Source organism: Erinaceus europaeus, chromosome 10, assembly GCF_950295315.1.
Source record: "Erinaceus europaeus chromosome 10, mEriEur2.1, whole genome shotgun sequence".
NCBI classification, from domain to species: Eukaryota; Metazoa; Chordata; class Mammalia; order Eulipotyphla; family Erinaceidae; genus Erinaceus; species Erinaceus europaeus.
The window spans coordinates 100,037,362-100,062,758 of NC_080171.1; the positions used below are offsets into that span (position 1 = coordinate 100,037,362).

The 25,397-nt window shown below is 51.9% G+C and overlaps 2 protein-coding genes across 2 annotated transcripts in view; both read right to left on the minus strand.

The window, feature by feature from the left end:
• Positions 1 to 1,396, minus strand: part of ENG (endoglin) — a 45,378-nt gene extending 43,982 nt beyond the window's left edge. The window contains exon 1 of the mRNA XM_016190704.2: positions 972 to 1,396. Coding sequence (XP_016046190.1) covers positions 972 to 1,038 — 67 coding nt within the window. The 5' untranslated portion in view covers positions 1,039 to 1,396. The remainder of the gene's footprint in view (positions 1 to 971) is intronic.
• Positions 1,397 to 15,218: 13,822 nt separating this feature from the next.
• Positions 15,219 to 24,950, minus strand: AK1 (adenylate kinase 1). The gene is made up of 7 exons (XM_007528857.3): positions 24,872 to 24,950; positions 22,479 to 22,520; positions 20,853 to 20,888; positions 20,522 to 20,685; positions 19,437 to 19,553; positions 15,701 to 15,892; positions 15,219 to 15,452 (listed from the first exon to the last, which is right to left on the minus strand). The coding sequence occupies exons 2-7, from the start codon at positions 22,483 to 22,485 to the stop codon at positions 15,384 to 15,386; spliced, it is 585 nt and encodes a 194-aa protein (XP_007528919.1). The 5' UTR covers positions 22,486 to 22,520; positions 24,872 to 24,950; the 3' UTR covers positions 15,219 to 15,383.
• Between the last annotated feature and the right edge of the window lie 447 nt (positions 24,951 to 25,397).

Consider the following 25,397-nt stretch of genomic DNA (forward strand, 5'->3'; position numbering starts at 1 on the left):
GAGAGCACTACAGACCGGCAATGAAAGACTTTCAAATGCTGTATGGAGTGAGGTAAAAGCAGGGAGGGGTGGCTGGTGCTGCTGCCATCCCTGGCCTTGGCCACCACCACCCCTACTTCCTCCAGCTCCTTTAGGGAGTTCCTGGATGTATCTGTGGGCCAAAGGGTACCCACAGGGCTGCCCTGTACCTTCCAATGGCTGAGGGGCAGGGCACAGTGACTAGTTTTCAGGGGCTCTCATCCAGTCAATCTTAGATGGCAAGAGAGGCCAGAACCATCTGCAAATACCCCTAGGTTGAAAAGCCCCCACAGGACTCTTGATCTAAGGATGCACCCCTTCCTCCTATTCTGCACCTTTCTTGGGGAGTCTTTAAAATGACCAAAGGAGTTCTGGGAGCAGCTCAAAGACTCAGGGAAAGGGAAGGGTGGAGGAATTTAAAGCTTATCATAAAAGAGCAACAACAACACAGAAATGACCAGACTGCCCGCCAAACCGGAAGTCTTGCTACCATCCCTACTCTGTTCAACTGCCACAGGCAGACTCCCAAGATCACAATCCGAGCAAGCACCAATGTGAGGTTTGAACCCAGAGACCAAGGGCCTCCTTCCTACACATTCTTCCATGAGAAACCCAAAGCCCAGAGATGGTCAGAGACTCTCCTAGGGATGCACAGCATTCTGGGGACATGGACTTCCTGGAAAAAACTGGGAGAGCAGAGACAAGAGGCACAGGACTAAGGTAACAAGCGCATCCCTGCTTGCTTAAGGCTTTAGCGCTGAAGGCCTTTGGTCCTGCCAAACCAGGAGGGTTGATCACCTTGTGGCAGCCACCCCAAGCTGGCCAAACCCCCAGGACAGCGCCCCTGGACATGAGCCTAAGCTCCACCCAGGACCCAGGGCAAAAGCCAGGAAGACCTGGGGACAGTTTGGGTGCCAAGGGCTAGACTTTCCCCCAGGGCCCTGAACACCTACCTGTGGGGCTGAGGCTGCAGGCGGCCAGCAGCAGGGCAATGAGTAGGGGAAGCGAGCCACGGTCCATGCTGTGCACCCGGGCTCTGTGTGCCGGCCCTTATCCGGTGTCCAGGGGCAGGGCTGCGGGCGGGCGCGGTGGCTGGCGTGGGCTCTCGTGGGGACCCTTGGGGAGCAGGCGGCCGGAGTGACGGCGTCCCTGCTCCAGCCTTCTGAGATGGCAGCTGAGGAGTGGGGAGAAGTGGGCACAAGGGCACAGGGTCTCTGGGCTGTGGATGAGCAGGAGGGGACACGGGGCTCCCGTGGACAGTGGTGTCGGTGGAGATCCGGACCGCTGGGTGTAGATGGAGGCTGGGGTTTGACGGGTCCGCGCTGCTGGAACTCCTGGCTCATCCAGCCTGGCCCAGGGAGGCAGGAAATGCGCTTCCTTAGAGAGGGGCCGGACCAGGCTGCCTGCCAGGCCGGGAGAGGAAGTGCCACAGGCTTTGTCGCTGGGTGGGGGGCCGAAGAGAGGGGGGTGCAGTGCAGAGGGGGGAGGGCCCAGGTTCTAGACTTGTCTCCCCAAACGCCCCTTCTACTCTACCTTCTCCAGGGCTGGCTGGTGGGGGTGCATCTGGCCATTCTCCACCCAGAGAGGCAAGCAGGCAGATAAAAGCCCCACTGTGGACCCTTTTCAGGGAGCAGGCCCTGGTGAGGACAGTTGGGTCTTGGGGGGAAACTATGAGATCTGAACCCAGAGCCCAAGGACCTTCTTTTCACACATTCTTCAGTGGAAAACCAAAGGCCTAGAGAAGACATGAGACTTCCCCAGGGCAGCACAGCATTCTGGGGACATAAATTTCCAGGGAGAAACATTATGAGAATAGAGACCAGTGACCCAAGTTAAGGTAACTAGGGCATCCCTGCTAGCTTAAGAAATGTTCCCATTTTGCAGAATGAGAAATCAGGGGCCTGATGGGGGGAGCTACATGATCCCAGAAGATGGCAGAGTTGAGACTCAGAGGAGTCTCAGTACCAACACTGCCTTACATAAGTAGGCTACAGGGTTAGCATTCACTTGTACAGGCAGGGAAACTGAGGCCCAGTTTCCTCCTCCCAGGAAGGAGCACTCCCTCATAAGGCTATAGACCCCTGCACAGAGAGAGTAGGGCACCTGCTGAGGGCCACACACTATGTTTGTTCCCAGACCATCATAAACTACATTTCTAAAACCAGGCTCCCGGGATCAGTACTCCTCTCTGCCTTGACTTGTGAGGCCCCCAGCTCTCAGCCACTCTGTTGGTAGAATAGAAAGGGTATTGCCTTCCTTGCCAAGCTGTTGTGAGGTTTCCAGAGGCTGGGACATGACTCCGTCGAGGCCAGACCTGGCACACAGGAAGCGCTCCTAGAATCTGGGTGACCAGAAGTACTCCACCAGTGCTTCCTCCCCCAAAACTGTCTCTTGTTCATTCTGAAGGTAGTAAGTGCCAGCTATGTGCCTCCCACAGTGCAAAGCATAGGGAGACTTGAGCAGGGATAAGAGAGCTCCGAGAAGGGCACTCAAGCCCACCTTAAAGTGGTGACATCCAACCTGGACTTTGAGTGACATGGGGAAGAGGGGGGGAAGAAAGGGGTGACGAGGGCATGGGCAGGCTGCCTGGAGAGGCCCACTCTGGCCCTGTGCTGGGAGGGGCCTTGAGCACTTGCATCTACTCATGAGGATCTAGTCAGGGAGCCATGGAGGGTTCTAGAGCAGGTGCTGGAAGGGTTGGGCTGTGAGAAGGCAAATCTTGGCATGTGCTGGCAGGACCCATGGCACCATGGAGTTAGGGGTTTTTCTCTTTACCTGGCATCACAGGTGGAGAGACAGAGGTTCAGGGAGGGAGGAAGCTGGGGCCCTGGTAGCACAAGAGTAGGTTTGTTTTTCTAGGAGTTGACACAGAGGTGGGAAGGTCCTGACCTGGCAACTAGGGACTGAAGGTTGAGAGGCTGTACTGGCCTAGCCCTGTGGCTACCACTTCCAGATCAGACATGGGTGGACCCCTCTGTGCCCAGCAGGCTGTGGGGGCCACTCTGAGAGTGGCAGGTCCCTCTGCTTTCCCTGCTAGCTTGGAGACTGGAGGTGAATCTGAAGAGGCAAAGGGTGACTTTACTGGGGACAGGGAGTGGTTGTCAGGTTTCCCCAGGTGCCCCCCACACACACACTAGGTCTTTTGCCCCAGGGACAGTTAATCCAGTGTCAAGGTCTACGGCTGGCCCCACCCTAGGCGTTTACCTTATCAGCCCTGGTTCCTCACTGCCACCATACATGCAGGGCCACTGAGCCATTGACAGAGGAGGAAGCAGGCTCCTAGAGGTTTAAGTGCCTAGCCTGGAGAGAATAGATGTCACTGGGGCAGTGAGTGGAGTTTTCATTGTCTAATGTGGGTGTCCAGGACTCTCACTTCAGACTTCTCTCCACAGTGCACACCCCACCACGTTTGTGAACAGGACTCACTGGAGGCTGCTGGTGGCCACAAGAAACTTGTAGGAAACCTCCAGGCAGAGAAGAACATATAGTAGGGGCTGGAGCCCTGACCCAAGAGACCTTCAAGAGGGAGGAAGAGACTGGCATCCACAGGGGTGGAGATGAGGTCACCCACACCTTCCATAGCACCCTTCCCCTCCCAGCTGTGTAGGGTCCTACTTTGTGAGTGTCCCCTAAAGAACAGGAGCCTCTGCACTCCTGGGTCACCAGCACAGTACTTGACCCTTGAGTTGCATTTATTGAAAGCATGAAGCAGTGGTCTGGGAGGTGGCTCAGTAGTAGACGTCTGGACTTGTGAACATAAGATCCTGACTTCTATCCCAGCACCACATAAACTGGAGCGCTTCTCTGGCCCTCTCTCTCACTCTCTACTATCTATCTCATATGAAATAAAGTTCTTTAAGTCTTTGAAAAAAATATAACAAGGCCAATGACTCACCTGGTAGAGACTCAGACTTGCATACCTGAGGCTCCCAGTTCAATCTCTGGCTCCACGTGTGCCAGAGCAGTGCTCTGGCTTTTCTTTCTTTCTCTCGGACTCATGTAATAACCACACATGTATAATAAATAAAATAAATGTTAGGGGGAAGGAAAGAAAGAAAGGAAGGAAGAAAAATAAAAGAAAGGAAGGAAGAAGATGACTGGCAGTAAGACAAGGACATCATGAAGACATACAATGAAGCACAAGAAGTAGTTCCTGGGGGCTGGGCGGTGGCACACAGGGTCAAGCGCAGGTGGTTAAGCACACATGGCGTGAAGCACAAGGATCCCGGTTCGAGCCCCCAGCTCCCCACATGCAGGGAAGTTGCTTCATAGGTGGTGAAGCAGTTCTGCAGGTGTCTATCTTTCTCTCCCCATCTCTGTCTTCCCCCTCTCGATTTCTCTCTGTTCTATCCAACAACAACGAAGCATTAACAACAATGATAAATAACAAGGGCAACAACAACAACAAAAAAGTAGTTCCTGCTCCCCAGTGGAAAAATCATTCCTCCGGCTGGGTCACCAGTCCTTAGAGACTAGTTCGATGGTAGACTGGGGAGATAGATTTAGTGGCTATGCAGAAAGATCTTCATGCCTGAGGGACCAAAGGTCCCTGGTTTAATCTCTGGCACTCCCATAAAGCCAGAGCTGAGCAGTGCTCTGGTGAAGAGGAGGAGAAGGAAGAGGGGAGGGGGGAGAAAGAATAAAGAAAAAAAGAAAGGAAAGGAAGTTGGATGGTCAACTGGGAGGGCAGATCTCAGGCTAACTATCCTTTGTCCCCCACATGCACCCTCCACCCATGGGCACATCTGTACCCTTCTTCCTTCCTCCTACATGTATCAGAGAGAGGGACAGAGGAGGGGGCATTCATTCTAGCTCCTTCCTTACAGGGTCATGGCAAATTGGTGGCCTCTTTCCTGTCCTCAAAGCTTCAGTCCTGGCTTTCCACACAGCGCCACCTCTGATGGCTCCCTACTGCTGCCTGCACCTGTGTAAACAGACCCTTCATCCAACTCTCTGTGAACAATCTCCCTGGAGCGTGCCATCTGCTTCCTGTGGTGGCCCTGCCTGGTACTGATGCTTTCAGGAGCCGCTCATCCACGCTCCCAGAAGACTCTGGCCCCTGGCCACTGGCCAGGTGCCTGTGCTGGCCCCAGAGAGCAGATGTGCTCACTCTGTTCCTTCTTGGTCCTGGTGGGCCAACGAGGCCAGGCTACAGGAAGGGACAGAGCACGTCTACCCTGGCTGCCGGCCACCAGAGGAATTTTAGGCAATCTCCAGAGACCCTTCTCCATTCTCAGAGACAACAGTCTGTCTCCAGCACCGGCTTGGGGCCAGGGGGTCACTGAGAACAACAAGGCCCAGTCCATGGAAGAAAGAGAAAGTGGATTCAGGGATAGTGAGCATAGGCCAGAAGTCAGGGTGTCTGGGCCTCTGCCCCACCTTGACCAGATGGCCTCAGGCAAGACCTTCCCCTCTTCTGGGTGTCACTTTCTTCACCTTCCCAAGGGGCTGCTGGCCAGGAGAATCTCAAAATCTAAGCTGAGACTCAGACCAGTGTCAAATGTCACTTTAATGGCCTGAGATCAGCATGTCCCCATTTTGCAATCAAGGAAACTGAGGGTCAGGCGTACATGACCACAGACCCAGGAAGGAGCAAAGGAGAATTAAATCTGGAAGGGGAGATAGCATAATGATATGTAAACAGACTCTAATTCCTGAAGCTCCAAGGTTCCAGGTTCAGTCCCCCATACTACCATAAGCCAGAGCTGAGCAGTGTTCTGGAAAAGGGGGGGGGTACTAAATCTAGCTTCCAGAACATTCCTCTATGATTTTTCCCCCACCTCCTGGTAGAAAATCTATCTGCCTCTACTTTGGCATCTCCTCACCCTCCACCTCCAAACACCATGCTTGGTCCTGGGCCTCTTCCTTTCTCTCTTTCCTCTTATTCCCAAGTCAGATTTTCTAAAATTTTCTGACCAGGATGATGTCCCCTAGTGCAAACCTTAGGACTCAGGCTCTTGAGGTTGAAACAAACTGTTTTGTGAGGCTCCCTACCCCCTTCCAATAAGTACCCATCTTATTCTCTTTTAATACTGATCACAAGCCTAAGTGATCCTAATTGATTCTAATTGATTGCATTACCCACTGAGAGATCTTGGCTATAAAATCCAGTGCCCAGCTCCTCACTCTTCAGAATGTGGTTCCAGCACCTCCTGAGAGCCCTTCTGGGGCCATGCCCAACCTCCTGAATCTGAACCTGTATGTGACCCATATCCACAGGACATTTGTGTGCAGTCAGACTGACCAAGTATCCTCAGCCAGGCAAACAGCTTTAACCACCACTGACTCATTGGCAGCTCCTCACTTAGTATTTGCAGCCAGAATAGTCCCCAGAGTCCATATTTTGGAGGCCTAACATGTAACTCAGATTTCCTGGGTCCAAAATGTGGTTCCATCTACCTATTTGCCAACTGCAGCTTCTTCTGTCTCTCCCGCCCACATTGCCTGCTCCCTCCACACCTCGAGTAGGCCCTGGGTAGGCCTTGCCTCTTCTTCTCACACCCTTCATCAGACCCACAAGCAATTCTATTTGGGGGGTTGTGAGCAAGCCTAACTCAGTGCAAAAGGCACCTCCTGCTCTCACATCTGCTTTTCCCTCTCCCTGAAGCTCTCCCCTAAACCACTGCAGGGCTTGTCCTCATTCTAAGTCACAGGTCCAAGCAAGGCCACCTGTTTAGTGAGGCCTTCCCTGACCATCATATTCATTGTTTTAATTTTAAAATGTTTATTTATTTATTTGGATAGAGACAGAGAAATTGATAGGGAAGGAAGAGACAAAGGGAGAGAAAGAGAAACAGAGAGAAATTCTGGTGGTTGAGTTGGGGGGGTCTTGAAAGAGGAGGGTGTTCGGTGTGAGATGGTGGGTCTACCAGGGTAGGGGGCACAGTTCTGCAGAGGTGCAGCTGTGGACAACACCCACTGAATATGGGGGAGATCTGAGGCCTACAGCATGGAAGGCAGCCTAGAGTGGCTGCAGAAGCTAGAGACAAGCCTGGCAGCTGGAAGGGCCAAACTCCCAGAGCCTTGAATGCCCACAGAGCACCTAGTCTTTCCTCTAAGGGTAATGAGAGACTCAGAGTTCCACTTCATGATGGTTATTATTGTTATTATTATTACAATTGATTTATTGGGGGTTATGCAATAGCTCACTGGGTAGAGTAAACTTTTTTTTTGCCTCAGGGTTATTGCTGGGGCTCAGTTCTCGAAACTTTACATCAGGCTCAACCTGACGCTGTTAACTGGCTACGGAAGAAGGGCAAACGCTAGAAGAAGAAGAAGAAGAAGTGCCTGCACCACAAATCCACTGCTCCTGAAAGCCATTTTTCCCCCTTTTGTTGCTCTTGTTGTTTTATTGTTGTTGTGGTAATTTCTTTTTTCTTTTTAATATTTATTTATTCCTTTTTGTTCCCCTTGTTTTATTGTTGTAGTCATTGTTGGATAGAACAGAGAGAAATGGGGAGTCGGGCGGTGGCGCAGCGGGTTAAGCGCACTGCTGCAAATCGCCAGGACCTGCGTAAGGATCCCAGTTCGAGCCCCCGGCTCCCCACCTGCAGGGGAGTCGCTTCACAAGCGGTGAAGCAGGTCTGCAGGTGTCTGTCTTTCTCTCCTCCTCTGTCTTCCCCTCCTCTCTCCATCTCTCTCTGTCCTATCCAACAACAACGACATTAATAACCACAACAATGTTAAACAACAAGGGCAACAAAAAGGAAAATAAATAAATAAAAACTTAATTTATAAAAAAAAAAAAAGAACAGAGAGAAATGAAGAGAGGAGGGGAAGGCAGAGAGGAGGAGAGAAAGAGATACCTGCAGACCTGTTTCACTGCTTTCAAATCGACCCCCTGCAGGTGGGGAGCTGGGGGCTCAAACTGGGATCCTTACACTGGTCCTTGTGTTTTGCACCATGTGTGCTTAACCCACTGTACTACCGCCCAGCCCCTTAGAGTGAATATTTTACCATGTGTGAGAACCCAGATTTGAACCCCTAGCACTGAGGAAGAAACTTCACAAGCAGCGAATGCCTTGGTTTCCCCCTCTTCCACGTCCCCTCCCCCCCCCTCTATCTTTTTTCTATTTGAGAAAAGAAAAGAATTCCACCAGGAGCAGTGGAATTCCACAGGCACAGTATCCCAGCTGGGAACCTAGAGCCTTGTGCCCTGTAAGTGTACTCTGCCCACTGGGTCATCTTCACAGCCTTCCATCAAACCTCTCTCATAATGGACAAGGGTTGTCCTATATTGGCTTGTGAAGTGAACAGCTGACCTGCAAAAAGTTCCTTTTTTTTCCCAAACTCATCTGTCTAGTGGTATCATTTACCTAACTCCTCCAGTCAAGAATTTCTTGTAAACTAGAGGTTAATTGCAAAGAGTTCATAGACTCATTTAAGATAGTGGAGCATGAACTCCTACTAGGTAAGGCGCTGGAAGGATTTTCAAGCACAGGTATTGAGGTCAGGTTGCAGTTTTCCCTTTACTACACACATGACTCTCCCAGGTCTTGTTAAAGAGCTCATTTTGAGTCAGCAGGTCCCACACTTTGGGGAGCTCAGACACAACCTGCTCTTAGAGGTGGGGGGCCAAGGAGTGGGGAAAGGAGGGCACCTCTAGCATAAGCCTGCCTCATCCTCACTGGTGGGCATGGCATTGGGAATTGTCACATTTCCAGGGATGAGCCAGGCAGCAGCTTGTTCCAAGGTAGCAGAACATTCTAACCAGCCTGAAGAACCACAGCGCTCCTCTGTAACCTCGGGGCTCCAGAGAGTGCACTCCACTGGGACTGTGGCCTCAGATGCACCCCCCCTGATTGTGCCCCTAAGTTTTTTAACCTCAGGGACCCTGAGGGCCTGGCTGGAGGCGCTGAAGTGGGAGAGGAAGGAAGCAGGGAGCAGAGGAGGCCAAGGCTGTCGCCTCCCAGCCTAGAGAGGAGCCTCGAGTAAACAGGAAGGCCTGGCGGCTCCTCTGGTTGGGGGTGGGGGGAGGGAGGCGGGGTCTTTGGAGGGGTGGGGGCTAGAGTCCTACTGGGCATGCGCAGTTTATGAACACAGGCCTTCCTAGCTGAGGAAAATAGTCCAGAGAGGGTGTGAGCCTAGTCTCAGGTCACACAGTGAAGCAGGGGGGCACAGGGTGAGAACCTTGTCTGCTGATCTATGTCTGCCCCTCCCTGGGGTTCTGGTGCAGGATCCCCTACTTGTGTTGACTCCCATGGAGTCCCCCTTCTTGGACCCCAGTCTCTCCCTCTTTTCATTATTTGTTGATAGAGAAAAATTGAGAGGGAAGGGGCAGTAGAGAGGGAGAAAGAGATGCCTGCAGCCCTGCTTCACCACTTGTGAAATGTACCCTCTGTAGGTGGGGACCTGGGCCTTGAAACCTGGGTCCTTGCACATCATAGTGTGTGTACTCTACCAGGTACACCACACCATCTCAGCTGTTCTTCTTGACAGTTCTAGACTCCTGGACCAGTCGCATCCCTTTACCTCCTAGGTGTTCAGATTGTGGCGAGTGGATTTCATCAGAAAGGTTGGACTCACCTGGGCAATATGGCCCAAGACTCATGGGGAGAAGATGGACACTCCGAGGAGGTTTGGCTCTTGTAGGTCAGAGCAGACTCTTTTAACTTTCCTGGACCCTTAGGGAGTCAAGTTCTCCTCTTCAGACACGAAGAGCCACCCCCCCTGAGGGCTAAGAATCACAGAGGCGGTGGGGTAGGGGGTGGAGGTGGGAATGGGGGTGGCGCACATAGTACTAAGCAAAAGGACCCATGCAAGGATCCCAGTTCTAGCCCCCAGCTCCCTACCTGCGCGGGGGGGGGGGTCACTTCACAAGTGGTGAAACAGGTCCATAGTTATCTTTCTCTCTTCCTTTCTGTCCCCCCTTTCTTTCTCTCTCTCCCTTCTTTCAATTTTGCTCTATCCTATCCAATAAAAATGGAAAATTTTTCCTTTTTATAAATTAAAATAAAAAAGAGCTCAAAAAAAAAAAAAGGAAAAAATTGGCTGCTAGCAGCAGTGGATTTGTAGTGCCAGCAAAAGCCCCAACAATAACCCTGGAGGAAAAAAAATTACAGCAGGTAAAACCTGTAGCTAAGCACGCTGTAACTCAGTCCATCCCCAAACACCTGCGCACAGCCAGACAGTGATCTAAATGGTAACTAAAGCAAGACTCTCACCCTCATGGAGCTTCTGTTCTCTTTCTTTCTTTCTTTATTTCTTTCTTTCTTTCTTTCTTTCTTTCTTTCATTCTTTCTTTCTTTCTTTTTTTTTGTTACTTTGTTTTTCCCTTTTATTGCCCTTGTTGTTTTATCGTTGCTGTGATTATTATTATTGTGGTTATTGATGTCATTGTTGTTGGATAGGACAGAGAAATGGAGAGATGATGGGGGAGACAGAGAGGGGGAGAGAAAGACAGACACCTGCAGACCTGCTTCACTGCTTGTGAAGCGGCCCCCCTGCAGATGGGGAGCCAGGGCTCGCACCAGGATCCTCATGCCGGTCCTTGTGCTTTGCGCCATGTGTACTTAACCTGCTGCGCTACCACCCAACTCCTGATGAAGCTTCTGTTCTAAAGAGCAAGCAGTGGGCTGGTGAAATAGCTCACGTGGATAGTGTGCTGCTTTGCCATATGTGCAGCCATATACGCAGCCCATGTTCAAGTCCTGCCCCCACCACATTGAAGAAAACTTTGGTGCTGTAGTCTCTCTTTCTCTCTCTCTCCATTTCTACCTCTTTTCTCTACCTAAAAATAAATAACTAAATAAGAGGCCAAAAAACTACACAGCATCTGGTAAAGCAGGGTGGAGAGAGCTATGTATGCATGCCTTCTTCGAGGCTTTGTGCCAGAAATGGGGGCCTACTTTTTTTATTTCTTCTTTCTTTTAATAACTTTTATTAGTTATTTAATAGTGGCTCACAAACTATGTATTCATCTTAAAGACTGCTTCTGCAGCCCAAGATAAAGTACTGGACTCTCAGACATTCAGTCCTGAGTTCAATCCCTAGCATTGCATGTGCAAGACTGGTACTCCGCCCTCACCTCATTAACAAATTTAAAAATCGTTTTAATGTGTACTTATTTGTTGTATGAGAAAGAAACACCAAAGCACTTGTCTGGTCTCTGTGGTGTTCAGGGCAACAGACCTGAAACCCCACATTTACAAATCCTGTACTCTACCTCCTTCAGCTACTACCTTGGCCTCAAAGAGCTATTTTAAACGTGATGGTCAGAGTCCTGGTGGTGGCACACTCAGTATAGCACATGTTACAGTGTACAAAGACCTGGGCTCAAGCCCCTGGTCCCTACCCGCAGGTGGAATGCTTCATAAGTGGCTGAGCTCTGCAGGTTGAGATGCCCAGAACTATTCTCAGTTAAGTAGGTCTGCGGGAGATCTGTGCACCAGTGTCCCCTCCCTGTGCTGGTGTCACATCACAGCAGCCGGCCTCTGCACCTCTGCCTTGCCAGCATGGCAGGTGCTCTAGAAAGATGCTAAAAGATTGTCCGTGAGGGTGACCCAGGTCAGAGCACAGCCTCCACTGCACTGGGGCAAGCTTGGGTGCAGTGCTGTGATCTTTCCTACTCTGCTTCTGTCTCTGTTCTGAAAAAGTTGGCCTGGAGCTGTGAAGTTCCAGTGATAACAAAAACAAGAACAAACAAAAAAGTTGTTAAATGAATGAAAGTGTATGAAGGAAATTCTTACAGGAAGGTTTATACAGACAAAAACTGGTGGTACAGGTGGTAGTTGCTGGAAGTGTGTGTGTGTGTGTGTGTGTTTATGATTTTTGGAGGGCTGGAAAGATAGTTCACCTGGATAGTGCACCTGCTTTGTCATGTGTGAGACCCAGGTTTCAGCCCAGTCCCTCATACACTAGAGGAAACTGGTGCTGAGGCATCTTTTCCTCTCTCCCTCTCTGTTTCTTTCTATCTGAAAAAGTCAGCCCAAAGCAGTGAATACACACTGCACAGACACACACACACACACACACACACACACACACACACACTACAAAGTGACTCTTTGAGGGGCTGGGCAGTGGCACACCTGGTTGAGTTCACACATAACCATGCATAAGAACTCAAGTTCAAGTCCCCAGTCTTCACATGCAGTGGGAAAGCTTCACAAGGGGTGAAACAATATCACCTTTCTCTCCCTCCCTCTCTCTCCCTCTCCCCTCTCAATTTCTGTCTCTAGCCAATTTTTTTTTTTGCCTCCAGGGTTATCACTGGGGCTCAGTGCCCCATCATAATGAACTCACTGCTCCTGGCAGCCAATTATTTATTTATTTTTTACATTTTATTGGATAGTACAGAGAGAAATTGAGAGGAAGGGGAAAATAGAGGGAAAGTAAGACAGACAAACTTGCATACCTGCTTCACTGCTTGTGAAGTGACCCCCCCTGCAGGTGGGGACCTGGGGGCTCAAACCAGGATCTTTGTATAGGTCTTTGTGCTTTGTACTATGTGCGCTTAACCTGGTGCACCACCCTGGCTCCCTTCCAAAATAAAAAATTTTAAAGTGACTGGTGAGTAATTTGAGTTTAAAAGTTTAGAGTTTCAAAGACTGAATTAATGCACCTGTAATAATAAAGATAAGATGGTACTGATGATTTTCCCAGGGGAGTTCTTTGGCTTTTTAATCACCTTTGGGATGTTTCCCAACTCATCCTCACATGCATCCTCAGACACCCCCAAGGTAGAAAAGGCATGTTTTGGTATGTGCATGTTAGAGGTGTGTGTGTGTGTGTGTGTGTGTGTGTGTGTGTGTGTGTGTGTGTGTGTGCATCTTAGCCTAGCTTGGCAGGTGGAACATGGACACTCCAAGGTGGGAGGTCAAAGCGAGTCGGGGGTTCCCTGCATATCTCCATTTGCTTGGGGAACAAAGAGAACAGCTGCAGAACTCTTTATCCAAAACCCCACCCAGACTGGGTGGCTCACCCCAAGTGATGCCTCCTTCCCCTTTTTCCTCTGCATAGTGCTTACTCACTCTGTGCTCATCTTGTAACAGACTTACTTTTTACAAGCTGAATTCATTTATTTTAAAAGAAATTTTAAATAACTACTGTAAGTGGACAGCCAGAGACATTTGTCATAAATGGAAGGGGACATAACAGGTGCAGTCAGCCCCACTCAACAGGGCTCTGTTGCAGCTGAATGTGGCCCCAGGAAAGTGTTCTTGGCTCTAAAGGGAGCTGCAGGGAATGAGATGTCATGGACATGTGAACACCAAGTGGAGTCTTTCTCCCTGATGAGGTCAAAGAGTGTAAGAAGCAATCCCAGGAGGTGGCGCAGTGGATAAAATGTTGGACTCTCAAGTATGAGGTCCTGAGTTCAATTCTCAGTATGCACATGGCAGATTGATTATCTGGTTCTCTTTCTTGCTTTCTCATGAATACATCTTAAAAAACAAAAGAGTGACAGATAACAGTCCAAGAAGTAGTGCAGCAGTGGAACACAGGACTTGTGGGGTCCAGGAGGTGGTGCAGTAGGTAAAGCATTGGCCTCTCAAACATGAGGTCTCAAGTTCAATCCATGGCAGCACATGTACCAGAGTGATGTCTAGTTCTTTCTCTCTCTTCTATATTTCTCATTAATTAATAAATAAAATCTTAAGTCCAACCAACCAACAACAATAAAAACAAGACTTGAGGGGGCCAGATGGTAGTGCAGTGGGTTAAGTGCACATGGCAAGAAGCTCAAGGATCAGTGTTAAAGATCCTGGTTCGAGCCCCCGGCTCTCCACCTGCAGGGGGGGGTCACTTCACAAGTGGTGAAGCAGGTCTGCTGGTGTCTATCTTTCTGTCTCCATCTCTGTCTTCCCCTCCTCTCTCGATTTTTCTCTGTCCTATCCAACAACAATGGCAGCAATGACAACAATAACAATAATAACAACAAGGGCAACACAAATGGAAAAAAAAATGGCCTCCGAGAGAAGTGGATTTGTAGTGCAGACACTGAGAACAAGCAATAACCCTGGAGGCAAAAAAACAACAACAACAACAAAAACAGGACTTGCTAGCATGATATAAGTATGGGGTCCTGAATTGTCAGAGTAATGCTCTAGTTCTCTGGATTAATATAGATAGATAGATAGATAGATAGATATTCTTTTTTTAAAAAAGATCTCATTTTTCTTTTGCATTTTTCTTTTTATTTATTTTTAATATTTATTGATTCCCTTTTGTTGCCATTGTTGTAGTTATTATTATTGTTGTTGTTGATGTCATTGTTGTTGGATAGGAGAGAAATGGAGAGAGGAGGGGAAGACAGAGAGGGGGAGAGAAAGCTAGACATCTGCAGACCTGCTTCACCACCTATGAAGCAACTCCCCTGCAGGTGGGGAGCTAGGGGCTCAAACCAGGATCCTTATGTCAGTCCTTGTGCTTCACACCACATGCGCTTAACCCGCTACGCTACCGCCCGACTCCCAGATAAAGATATTCTTAAAGGAGAGTGAAATAGAAGAGAGGGCCAGGAGGTGGAGCACCTGGTTAAGCACACACAATACAGTGCATAAGGACCCAAGTTCAAGCTCCTGGTCCCTACCCGCAAGGGGAAAGCTTCATGAGTGGTGAAGTAGAGCTGTTAAGTGTCTGTCTCTCTGTCTCTTTCCCTTTCTCTCTCCCCCTTCCCTCTCAATTTCTGTCTCGATCCAATAATAAATATAAGAGAGAGAGAGAAAGAGAGAACAGAAATTACAAGAGTTCTCCAGGGTCTGACAATGGGAGGTCCTTCAGGCCTCCCCTCCCCTAGGGAGGCAGATTTGACCATGACTGGAAGCCAGTCATTCTCAATGCCCTTTTCAGACCCTCAGAGCTTCTTACATGGAGAAGACTGATTTGCTGAATGTTCAGCTGATATGTGTCATCCCACTTCCAAGAGTTCCCTGACAGCCCTTGCTGTCTGCTGTAGTCCAAGTCCCAGCAGGACAGGAAACATACTCAGAGAGATGAGGTGTAGAATCGAGGCCACCCAGCAAATATGCAGAGGAACCCAGGTGACTACAGGTCCCTGAGAGTTACCATCCTACCCCAGTTGCCCTGGGTTCCCAGGCCAGACCCAAGGTAGATGAAGAAGACTCCTGCTCTTCTACTGGAGTCAAGGGAAGGGGCTATGATTTGCTGTGGGAACTAGGAGGAACAGATAGTGAGGGGCTGGGGGCTCATACCCCACAAATCAAGTCCTATGGAGGCAAAGAAAAAGGAATAAAACCAGATGTCCTTGGAAATTCCTTTAGTGTTCGGCTGTCCACGAAAACAGGATAAAGTGGCTTCCTCTGTCTGTGTTCCAGCTGGGTGGGGTGGGGCACTGAGCTCAGGCCAGAGACCTCGAGGAGGGCAGGAGGGTGGGGCTCAGAACTGAGGAAGGGGCTCTGGAGCTGCTACTTGAGGGCATCCAGGTAGGTGCAGACCTGGGAGAAGACACTGTCCACGGAGCCCTCAGCATTGACCTGTGGGGAGACAAGCTGTGAGGACACTGTGGAGGGCCTAATGGGCGCGTGGGGCTAAATGACCACCTCCCCCAGGGCAGGCCTGGCTCTGAACTGGTCCTAGTGGATAGCAGTGTCTCACAAGCCAGCAGAGAAACTAGGGCCCAGGGAGAAGGGCTGGTCCAAAGGTCAATGTAGCACATAGAGCTGAGGGCTTCCCTGAGCTCCCCTGGGCTCCCTGAGCTCTCCCGGGTCGGGCAGGAGCACACCTTGCGCACAATGCCTCGATTCTCATAGAAGGCAATGACGGGCTCTGTGGCCTTATAGTAGGTGTCCAGCCTCTTCTTGATGGTCTCCTCATTGTCATCCACTCGCCCACTGGTCTCTCCGCGCTTCAGGAGCCTCTGGGTCATGGTCTCAGGGCCTGCATCCACATACAGCAGCAGCGTGGGCTGTCCGATCTGTGGGCAGGCACTTTATCACCCTAGGGCCATCTCCTCACCATTCTTCCACTTTAGAGACTCCACCTAAGACCCACTCAGAGCCTCAAGTCTTCCTCCTCCAGGTGGCTTCCTAGAACTAATCTGTCTTGACATCCCCGTGCTCAAACCTCTCCCATGGCTCCCAAGTGCCCTTAGGAGAAGTTCAAGCTCCTTTGCCAACAACCTGCAAACGCCTGTGTGGCTGGACACTGCCTTGTCATCCTCTTCACCTCACTCCTTTGCTCTCTTTGCTTCAGCCCCATGAACTCTGTAGTTTACAGACATAAGCCCCATGCTCCTGGGCTGCTGAGTGCCAAGTGCTCAAACTTCACATCTGAGCTAAAATCTCATGCCTCCAGAGAAGACTACTCAGATGCTCCCCCTCCAATCTCCAGCTCCCTAGGAGAATGCTCCTCCACCCCCTATATGGCCAGCCTCTGGTCATTTACCTAAAGTCCCTCTCCCCGGCCTGGAAGAAGGCAGGAAGGCAGCTGTCTTACACCAGCTGGACCAGAAAAGGAATTAACAAAGGATTGAAGATTAGGGGAAGAGGTGTTGGGCTCTAGGAGAATTATGAACAACCTCACAGTCAAAGGAATAAGTGTTTCATCACCAGGGATGACTTGGAAAAGGCAGAACAGACTAACTATCCTCCCTCATTGAGGCCCTGGCGCCCCCTGGTGATCAGCTTCAAGAAGACCAGCTACCCAGAGGCCACAGCCCTGAAGGCTGGACACAGGACCCAACCCCCGCCCCACCCCCAGCATCCATAGTACCCTGGGGAGAGATACTTTCATTAATTCCATTTTTTTAGATGTGTCCCTGAGGGTCAAAGGTCACACAGTTGGTGAGAGTGGGGGCAAGGCCAGGGCATGCCTAGAGGTGTCTAGTACCTGACCATAGGTCTGGGGTTCCCAATCTAAAAGGAACTCCCCTATTTTCCAGATAGGGAAAGTGAGGCTCAGAAGAGGGCAGAAAGTTTTGTGAGGTCATGCAGCTACTTGCAAATCAACACTGGCAGACTCCTACCTCTGAATGAAGCTTAAAAGTATGGGGCTTGTAAAATAGCTCACTTGGTTAGTGCACTGATTTGTCATACCCTTGACCCAGGTTCAAGCAGGTCCCCACTGCATTGAAGGAAACTTCAGTACTGTGCTGTTTATCCATATCTATCTACCTATCTATCTATCTATCTATCTCTATATTCCTACCTATCTCTTTTTGTGTGTGTTTCCTCCTTTCTGCTTTCTATGTCTTCATCTATAAATAAATAAATACAGAAGCCAAAAGATGACTCCAGCCTCACAGAGATGAAATTCAGACCCCTCCCAGCCTACTGGGCTGCCAGTCCTCCCCTCCCTGCAAGGACTGGAAGTGGAAGGCTACCTGCCAAGAAGCCCCTTGTGAGCCCCTCAACCGCCTTCACTGATCTATCCTTCCAAGGTACTTCTCACAAGATCTAAGACACCAGACATACAGGTGTGCACGTGTGTACATGCACAAGCTTGCCCCTATGTAAAGGTGTACCATGCCCATGTATACCCATTGCGTGTGTGTGTGTGTGTGTGTGTGTACACTGTTGGCTGCATGTGCACATGACTGTGGTCACATGTACTCTGTGCCTCTCTATACATATGTGTATGCCTTAGGGCTGGGCGGTAGCATACCGAGTAGAGAGTGTGCACTGTATGCACGTATATGCATTGTAGACAAGCCTGTGCCTGAGCGAGGTGGAGGCCTCTCACCAGGCTAAGCCTCACTCATATATATCATCTCTGGTTCCCTGCCATAAAAATTCTCCTCTCTTCTTTACCAGCCTGGCTTTTCCAACCTGGTTCACAGAGGGGTGTGTGTGTGTGTGTGTGTGTGTGTGTGTGTGTGTGTGTGTGTGTATACCCAGGGCTCCATGCATGCACTATCTCATTGCTCTTGAATCAGTTTTTCATTCAGATAAACAGAGAAAAACATATACAGAGAGAGGAAGACTCAAGACGCCATAGCACCAGAGGTTGGCGCCATAGTGATTTCCATGCTATGCCAGGGCGCTACCCAGTGAGCTATCTCTCTGATGCCCAAGCCCCACTCTCAAAAGATGTGGTCTCCCTAACCCTCACCCTATACCTAAAGATAGCCGTGTCCTGCCTCTTCCTTTGTATTGTTTTGTTGTTGTTGTTTGTTTTTCTGTTTTGTTTTGTTTTTGCCTCCAGGGTTACCGCTGGGGCTCAGTGCCAGCACTACAAATCCACTACTCTCAATGGCCATTTTTGCCATTGTCTTATTGGATAGGACAGAGAGAAATTGAGAGGGGAAAGGAGATTGAGAGGGAGAGAGAAAGATAGACCAGCAGACCTGCTTCACCGTCTGTGAAGCGACTTCTCTGCAGGTGGAGAGCCAGGGGCTCAAACTGGGATTCTTGCATGAGTCCTTGAGCTTGGTACTATGTGTGCTTACCCAGTGTACCTGGGCCCTTTCCTTTTTTTTTTCTCCAGGGTTATCACTGGGACTCAGGGCCTGCACCATGAATCCACTGCTCCTGGAGGCTGTTTTCCCTTTTGTTGCCCTTGTTGTTTTATCATTGTTGTGCTTATTATTGTTGTTGTTACTGATGTCATGTTGTTGGATAGGACAGAGAAAAATGGAGAGAGGAGGGGAAGACAGAGAGGGGGAGAGATAGACACCTGCAGATCTGCTTCACCACCTGTGAAGCAACTCCCTTGCAGGTGTGGAGCTGGGGGCTTGAACCGGGATCCTTATGCCAGTCTTGGCACTTTGTGCCATGTGCGCTTAATCTTCTGCGTTACTGCCTGGCCTCCACCCCCTTTTCCTTTTCCTTTTTTTTCTTTCTTTTCGCCTCCAGGGTTATTGCTGGGGCTCAGTGCCTGCACCATGAATCCACTGCTCCTGGAGGCCATTTATCCCCCCTTTTGTTGCCCTTTTTGTTGTTATTGTTATCATTGCTGCCATTGTTGTTGGATAGGACAGAGAAAAATTGAGAGAGGAGGGGAAGACAGAAGGGGGAGAGAAAGATAGACACAAGCAGACTTGCCTCACCGCCTGTGAAGCGAAGCGACCCCCCTGCAGGTGGGGAGCTGGGGGTTCGAACTGGGATCGATCCTTATGCCGGTCCTTGCGCTTTGCACCACGTGCGCTTAACCCACTGCGCTACCGCCCAACCCCCTTCCTTTTTTTTTAATAGACATCAACAAGCAGGCAGAGTGAAGACCTAAGGACTTGAACCTGAGGTGAAACTCAAACCAAATTTATGAACACCTTAGCCTAGTGCTTCCCCTTCCAGACTCAACTTCTGGACTTCTAGAAAGACTTCCTAGAAGTTCTTCCCTGGCTTCTCTCTTTACCCATATCTTCTCCCACACAGGCCTCCAACAACCAGTCTCTAATGCTCCTCCTTCTCCTCCTCTCCCCTTCTTTTCCTTTCTCCCCAGAGCTCTGTCTGTCCATCTCCACAGCCTCCACCAGGCCTCTGAGGTCGCTACTGCAGTCCCCTCTCCCAGATGCACCTTACCCTGCGTTCAAACTCCTCCCCCTGCTGCACCTCCCGAGGGTAGCCGTCAATCAGGAAGCCTTTGGAGGTATCCACCTTGGCCAACATGGCATCTCGGAGCATGTCCAACACCGTCTCCTGGGTTGGGGGGACAGGATAAGGGTTCGTGTGTGACAGAAGAAGGGGCCATGAGCCCTCACCCCCTAAGTCTTAGCTTGTGCTGGCCCCACAGCCTGAAACAGCCTCTGTCCCTAACACACACATCCAAACAAGCCTAGGAAGTCTTCTCTGAATAGCCAAGACTTTGATTGATTGACTCATTGATTCATTGATTCACATTGGCTGACCCTTCTTGCCTTTTGACTCCTGTCCTGGGCCCTGAAGACACAAGTGTGAATGAAGCAGATGTCTCCACCACTGAGAGGCTTGGTTTGGGGAGGAGACAGACAATTACACAGTTGATGTATGCATGTCCAAGCATGACACAGTTGTATGGACAATGAAGCATGATAGGGAGTCAGGCGGTAGCGCAGTGGGTTAAGCGCACTTGGCACAAAGCACAAGGACCGGTGTAAGGATCCCGGTTTGAGCCCCTGGCTCCCCACCTGCAGGGGCATCACTTCACATGTGGTAAAGCAGGTCTGCAGGTGTCTTTCTCTCCTCTCTGTCTTCCCCTCCTTTCTCCATTTCTCTCTATCCTATCCAACAATGACTACAACAATAAAACAAGGGCAACAAAAGGGAATAAATAAATAAATATTTTTTTTAAAAAAAGAAGCATGATAATTGGAGTATAAAACTTGGGGGGTTATCTTAAATCTGAGAAGTCAGGAGAATCTGAAAGCTAAGAAGGAAAGAACATTCCACAAAGGTCAGGGTTCTCAAGACGGCAACTAAGTGGAGAGTGGGTAGTAGGAAGCTGGTGTAGTCTTGGAGGCTTCTGGAATGTTCTGCCTTGGACAGTGGGAACCCAAAGTGTGTCTCAGGGCCAGGAAAGGTCACAGTCAGCCTTGTCAGTGTCACAGCAGCTTTGCCAGTTGGCATCCATTCGGGGCTACTCTGAGCCACTGTCACCCTGTCCTCCCACCCCATTGGGGTCCACTCACCAGTGGCACCAGCTGCCCCTTTTCCATGATCTCTGACAGCTTCCTGCCCCTGGCTGAGCCGGAACCGACCTCAGCCCGCAGGAGGTCCCCGGTGGAGAGGTGTGTATAGCCATACTTCTGGACGATCTTTTCACATTGGGTGCCCTTTCCTGAGCCAGGTCCGCCTGCAAGTGCCCACCCATTCAGAGGCTCAGCAGAAGCCCCCCCACACACACACACACAATAGACAGTGGCCATAGGGGGTCACCCAATGAAGGAGGAGCAGGGTCCAAATTGTAGCCCGGGCCTGGGCCCCCTCCCTACTGGCAGTCCCCCATAGCCTTGGACTCACCCACCACAAAGATGATCTTGGATTTCTTCAGCTTCTCTGTAGGAGTCAAAAGAGGAGCAGAGCTCAGTCACTGCCTGACTCAGTGTTGTCAGAAGCAGGGATGGACTCCTGGGCACAGGGACCCATAGCTCATTCCAGGAGCGAGATCCACAAGGCAGTAAGTGGAGGGAGGTGGGGAGGGGGACCGACATGACAGACACAGAGGCTGGGAGAGCTCAGGGAGAGGTGTGGATTTACTGAGCAGGGGAAGGCCTATAGGCCTCAGGCTCAGCACAGACTGCCAGGGGCCTCCTGGGTGCAGGACCCCTCCCAGTTGGTGACTGGACCTCTGTGCTGGGTCACCTTTGGCCATAGAGTCTGTCTTATCTTGAGGCTTCTCAGTTGAGCAGCAGGCCCCCATGGTCTCCTTTCGCAGTGGCCCCTGCCCTTCCTCTCCTAGGCCCTGTGGGCTGGCCCATCACCCACCCCTCCTGGGCAGGCACAAATGTGGAGCTGGCAACCACAACACAAGTTGCCCAGGAGACAGTTGCCGGAGGGTGGGGGGAAGGGATGTGGTGGGCACATGGAATCCTTGCTGGAAGTCAGAAGAGCCCTGGGCCAAAACTTTGCCCCCACCCCCCACCCCCACTCAGCCCTGAGAACTCAGCCAGAGTGCAACCCCCACCCCACAGAAGGAACTGGAGAAATTAGCAAGGCTGGAATCTGCTCCCAGGATGCCAGAACCCTGGAACTGGAATCTGGGCCCCCTCCCCTCACTGCCCAGCCTTCCCTTCTCCTCAGGACAACAGGACCTGGCTGTGTGACCTTAGGACAGAGTCCCTACCCCAGTGAGCAGGACAGGAGGAAGGGGGAACTCCACAGCTACCAGGGGGCTACAGAGTCTGGGTCTGGAGGCCCAGGGAGCTGTCACAAGCCCACCCAGTATGTGAGGAGCCACAGGGCAACCACAGGCAAATGACAGCTGATGATGACAGACAGGGTTTGGAGGGCGACTGCTGGTCTCCTTTAAGAGCCATGTGGGCTGAGGCACAGCGCCAGGGATGGGGTGGCAGTGCTGCCAGGAGGCGGGCGGCCAGCTGTCTGCTGCCCCATGTTGCCCTCTAGGTCCCCTCCCAAAGGGGTCAGGAGAGCAGAACACCCTCAGGATTCATGCCCACTGGGTGAGGGGAAGGGGAGTCCCAGGGAGGACAGGACCGTGTCTCCTCCGCACCAGGCTAGCCATCTGGGCACCCAGGGTCACTGGGGGAAGTAGACAGGTGGACACCCCACCCTCTCCACAAAGAGGAATGGATTTCATTCATCACCGCCAGAGGAGAAGGTGAGCTCTGGGGAGCTTGGGAGCCTCAAGGCCTTGCCTTTCACCCACCCCAGTCCCTTTTCTTTTCTCTTTCTTTCTTTCTTTCTACCAGAGCACTGCACCCCTCTGGCTTATGGTGCTGCTGGGGATGGCCTTGTCACTTCTAAAATGAAAACCCTGGGCCAGCACATCCTGTGAGAGGCCCCAGTCAGGCCCCTGCTGGCAGCCCTGGCAGCCCCAGAACCTGCTCTGGCCTCTGAGTCCCCCCTCAGAGAACACCCCCAGCACAGAGGGGCACCTAGACCAGGAAAGCAGAGGAGACTCCCTACCTTCCATCTTTCTGAGGTACTGGGAGCTGGATCAGCAGCGCTCTGTAAGACAAGGGCACAGGTGGGGATGGGAGGGTGACTCCCCCAATTTGTCTCTGCTGTCACCAAGTCACACAGTGTTGCCAGGCAGGGAACACCCCAGAAGCTGGCTGACCTTGGGAAAGGCCCCTCTCTGTTGTGCCTTACCTGTTGCCATGGGAGGAGGGGGGAGGGGGAGGGCAGTGGCCCCTCTGGCCTATCCCTTCCTGTTCAAGGGGTGAGGGCAACAAACAGGGACACCAGTGCCTGCTCAGCTTCTCCTCTGGCAAGACCCAGAAGACAAGGTGTGGGCCCTGCATTTGCAGTGCCTTGACAACTCTCCCCAGGGTGAGGAGAGAGAGGCGGGCTGGAGCAGGCATGCTCTCCTTTGGGCCAGTGCTCACAGGGACAGATGGGCCCAAGCAGCGGCAAGCTGGGAAACAGCTCAGGGGGGCACAGTCCTTTATGGTCTCCACATCAGAAGTCCCCAACTCCACACTCCTGCACAGGCCCAACTTCCAACTTCCACCCTCAACCCCTAACACGCACACGCACACGCGCGCGCGCGCACACACACACACACACACACACACACACAGTACCCAATCTCCCACACTCCTTGAGGACCTTGCTTCATGTGTCCTGCCCTAACTCTGCTGGGACTCCACTCTGCACTCCCACAGGCGCCCCCCCCAACACATACACACGCACATACCTGGGGCCTCTCAAGTCTCACAGTTGGCTTCAGGTTTCCGAGACCCTCTTGCACATACACACCCCATACATACCCTCTTGCACATACACACAGCTAGCCCAGGTTTCTCTTTCTAGCCCCAAGCCCCCTGGGAAGGCCTTGAAGTCTCACTGACCCAAGATGCTATCATTTAGGGTGTCATCTCCTTCAGGAAGCCTTCCTGGGCTTTGCCCTCTACTCTCACATAGGCAGATGGGCCTTCTTTCAGTCCAACTCTCCCTCCCATCATATCACCTGACCTCTGTGTGTACTACATGCCTGTGTGTACTACAATACCTCTGTGTGTACTACATGCCTGTGTTCTCCGCAGTGAGGTACTGACCCAGGCTGAGCACGGGACGAGGGTCCTCCTTCCATCCTCACAGCCATTTTGGGAGGGAACTAGGACTTGGCATGCTGGAGACACCTGCTCCAGGACCTGGCTGGACTCATACTCAGGCTTCTATTTTTCTGCTGCTCTGGGGCCTGGCACCCAGTAACACCTGGAGTGTGACTTATAGCCTCTTTCCTGCTGAGTGTGCTGAAGAAGGTGTAGGAGCTGCCAGCACCCTTCAGCAGCTGGGGGGAGTAGAGGGGGAGTGGAGGGAGAGCTTGCAGTAAGAAGAGGCCTCAACCCCACTCTGCCCCACCCCTTCCCAGTAACCTAAGTCCCTCCATCCTGCTGGCACCTGCTACTTCCCTGGTCCAAAATAACTTGGTTCCTGAGGAGGCCTCAACTGAGGCCAGAGATCAGGGGTCCAGGATGGAGTTGGGTTACTGGCTCAACACCCAGGCCTTATAAGGCCCCAAAATCAAGACTCCAGAGACTCCTAGTATGATTGGGGGCTCTTCTAAGGGACCCGGGAAACCCCAGAGCAACAAAAAGACTTAGCCTCAACCACAAAGCAAGGCCAAGACAAGTGTGGGTGTCCTAGGTCCTCAGTGACTGGCCACCAACTAGGATCCAGACCCCTACTCCACTGCTCAGCTGTGTGACCTTGGGCAGCTGGGGTTGCCTCTCTGGGCTGGCACTGCCAGTCCCTGTCCCTCTGGGGCTTAAGTGTCCTGAGGGGGTAGCTGGGCAACTTTCAGGAATGACCTCCTCCCACCCCCACGCCTCTAACTGGCCCCCAGATCCGCCTCTCCTGAAAGGTCGGGTCAGGGGGCCAACATCAGGGGGCTCCCCTTCTTCCTTCCTGAGCTTAGAGTGGCAGGCCAGGATGCTCCTCCAATCAGAGGCTCGCCTTCCCGCCCCCTCTCAGGCCTGCAGGGAGTCGGGCACCACGCTCCCTCCCGGGCCTCCACCGGGACGTGCCAAGGGCAGAGACCTGGCGCCCCAGGAGTGCGGTCGCCCGCACAAAGGGGTGACTGTCCAGGAGGCTGGGAGGGATACGTTCCTGCGTGCACTTATCCACGGAGACACACGCGCTGTCGCACACACGACCAGGACAGAGCCTGCGAATCCAGACCCGAGATCGCACGCAGATCAGAAGCGCCTCCGCAAACACACGAACCCCCACGGGGACCCCAGACACAGGCAACCCCCAGCCTCCAGGTGTGCACCAGCCCCCGCCCCCTGCCATCTTCCTGCAGAGGCGCCCCTCCCCCTCCCCGAGCGCAGACCTGGCGGCCACACACTGACCTGGGGGAGGGATGCGGGTGGGCGCGGGGCCGGTGCGTGCCCTGCCCGTCTTCGCTGGCAGCCGAAAAGGCGACTATTTATAAGGCTGTCAGCTGCGCGCGGCATGCCGGGAGCCAGCGCTCCCAGCCCGCTGGGAGGGAGCGAGCCTGGCAGAGCAACCGGGAAGGGAGGGGGCCGGACTCCATGGGTCTCCTCCCACCCCCCACCCCCACCAGGAGAAGCTGGACTAGACTGACCGGCGTCCCTCCCATGCCTCCCCCAGAAACTGTGCCTCCACCTCACTTTACAGTCTGCCCAGTGGTTTCCATCCCTCCCCTAGCTCCTCTCTCTATCCTCACCCACATTCCGGGCCGACAGAGTCAAGCTTTCGTGACAGCTGGAGAAACTGAGGTCCAAGGAGAAGAGTTTCCTTGCAGAGGTCAGAACCAGGGAAGAAATAGACTCGTGTAAAAATTATTGGGGGGGGGGGGGAGGGAGTCGGGCTGTAGTGCAGCGGGCTAAGCGCAGGTGGCGCAAAGCACAAGGA

What these genes read in the sequence shown, in the direction of transcription:
- AK1 (XM_007528857.3), bottom strand. An exon ending in AGGGGCAGCTGGTGCCACTG is followed by an intron (nt 19,554 to 20,521) that starts GTGAGTGGACCC and finishes CCCCCAACCCAG; the next exon opens with GAGACGGTGTTGGACATGCT. An exon ending in GGGAGGAGTTTGAACGCAGG is followed by an intron (nt 15,893 to 19,436) that starts GTAAGGTGCATC and finishes GCCTGCCCACAG; the next exon opens with ATCGGACAGCCCACGCTGCT.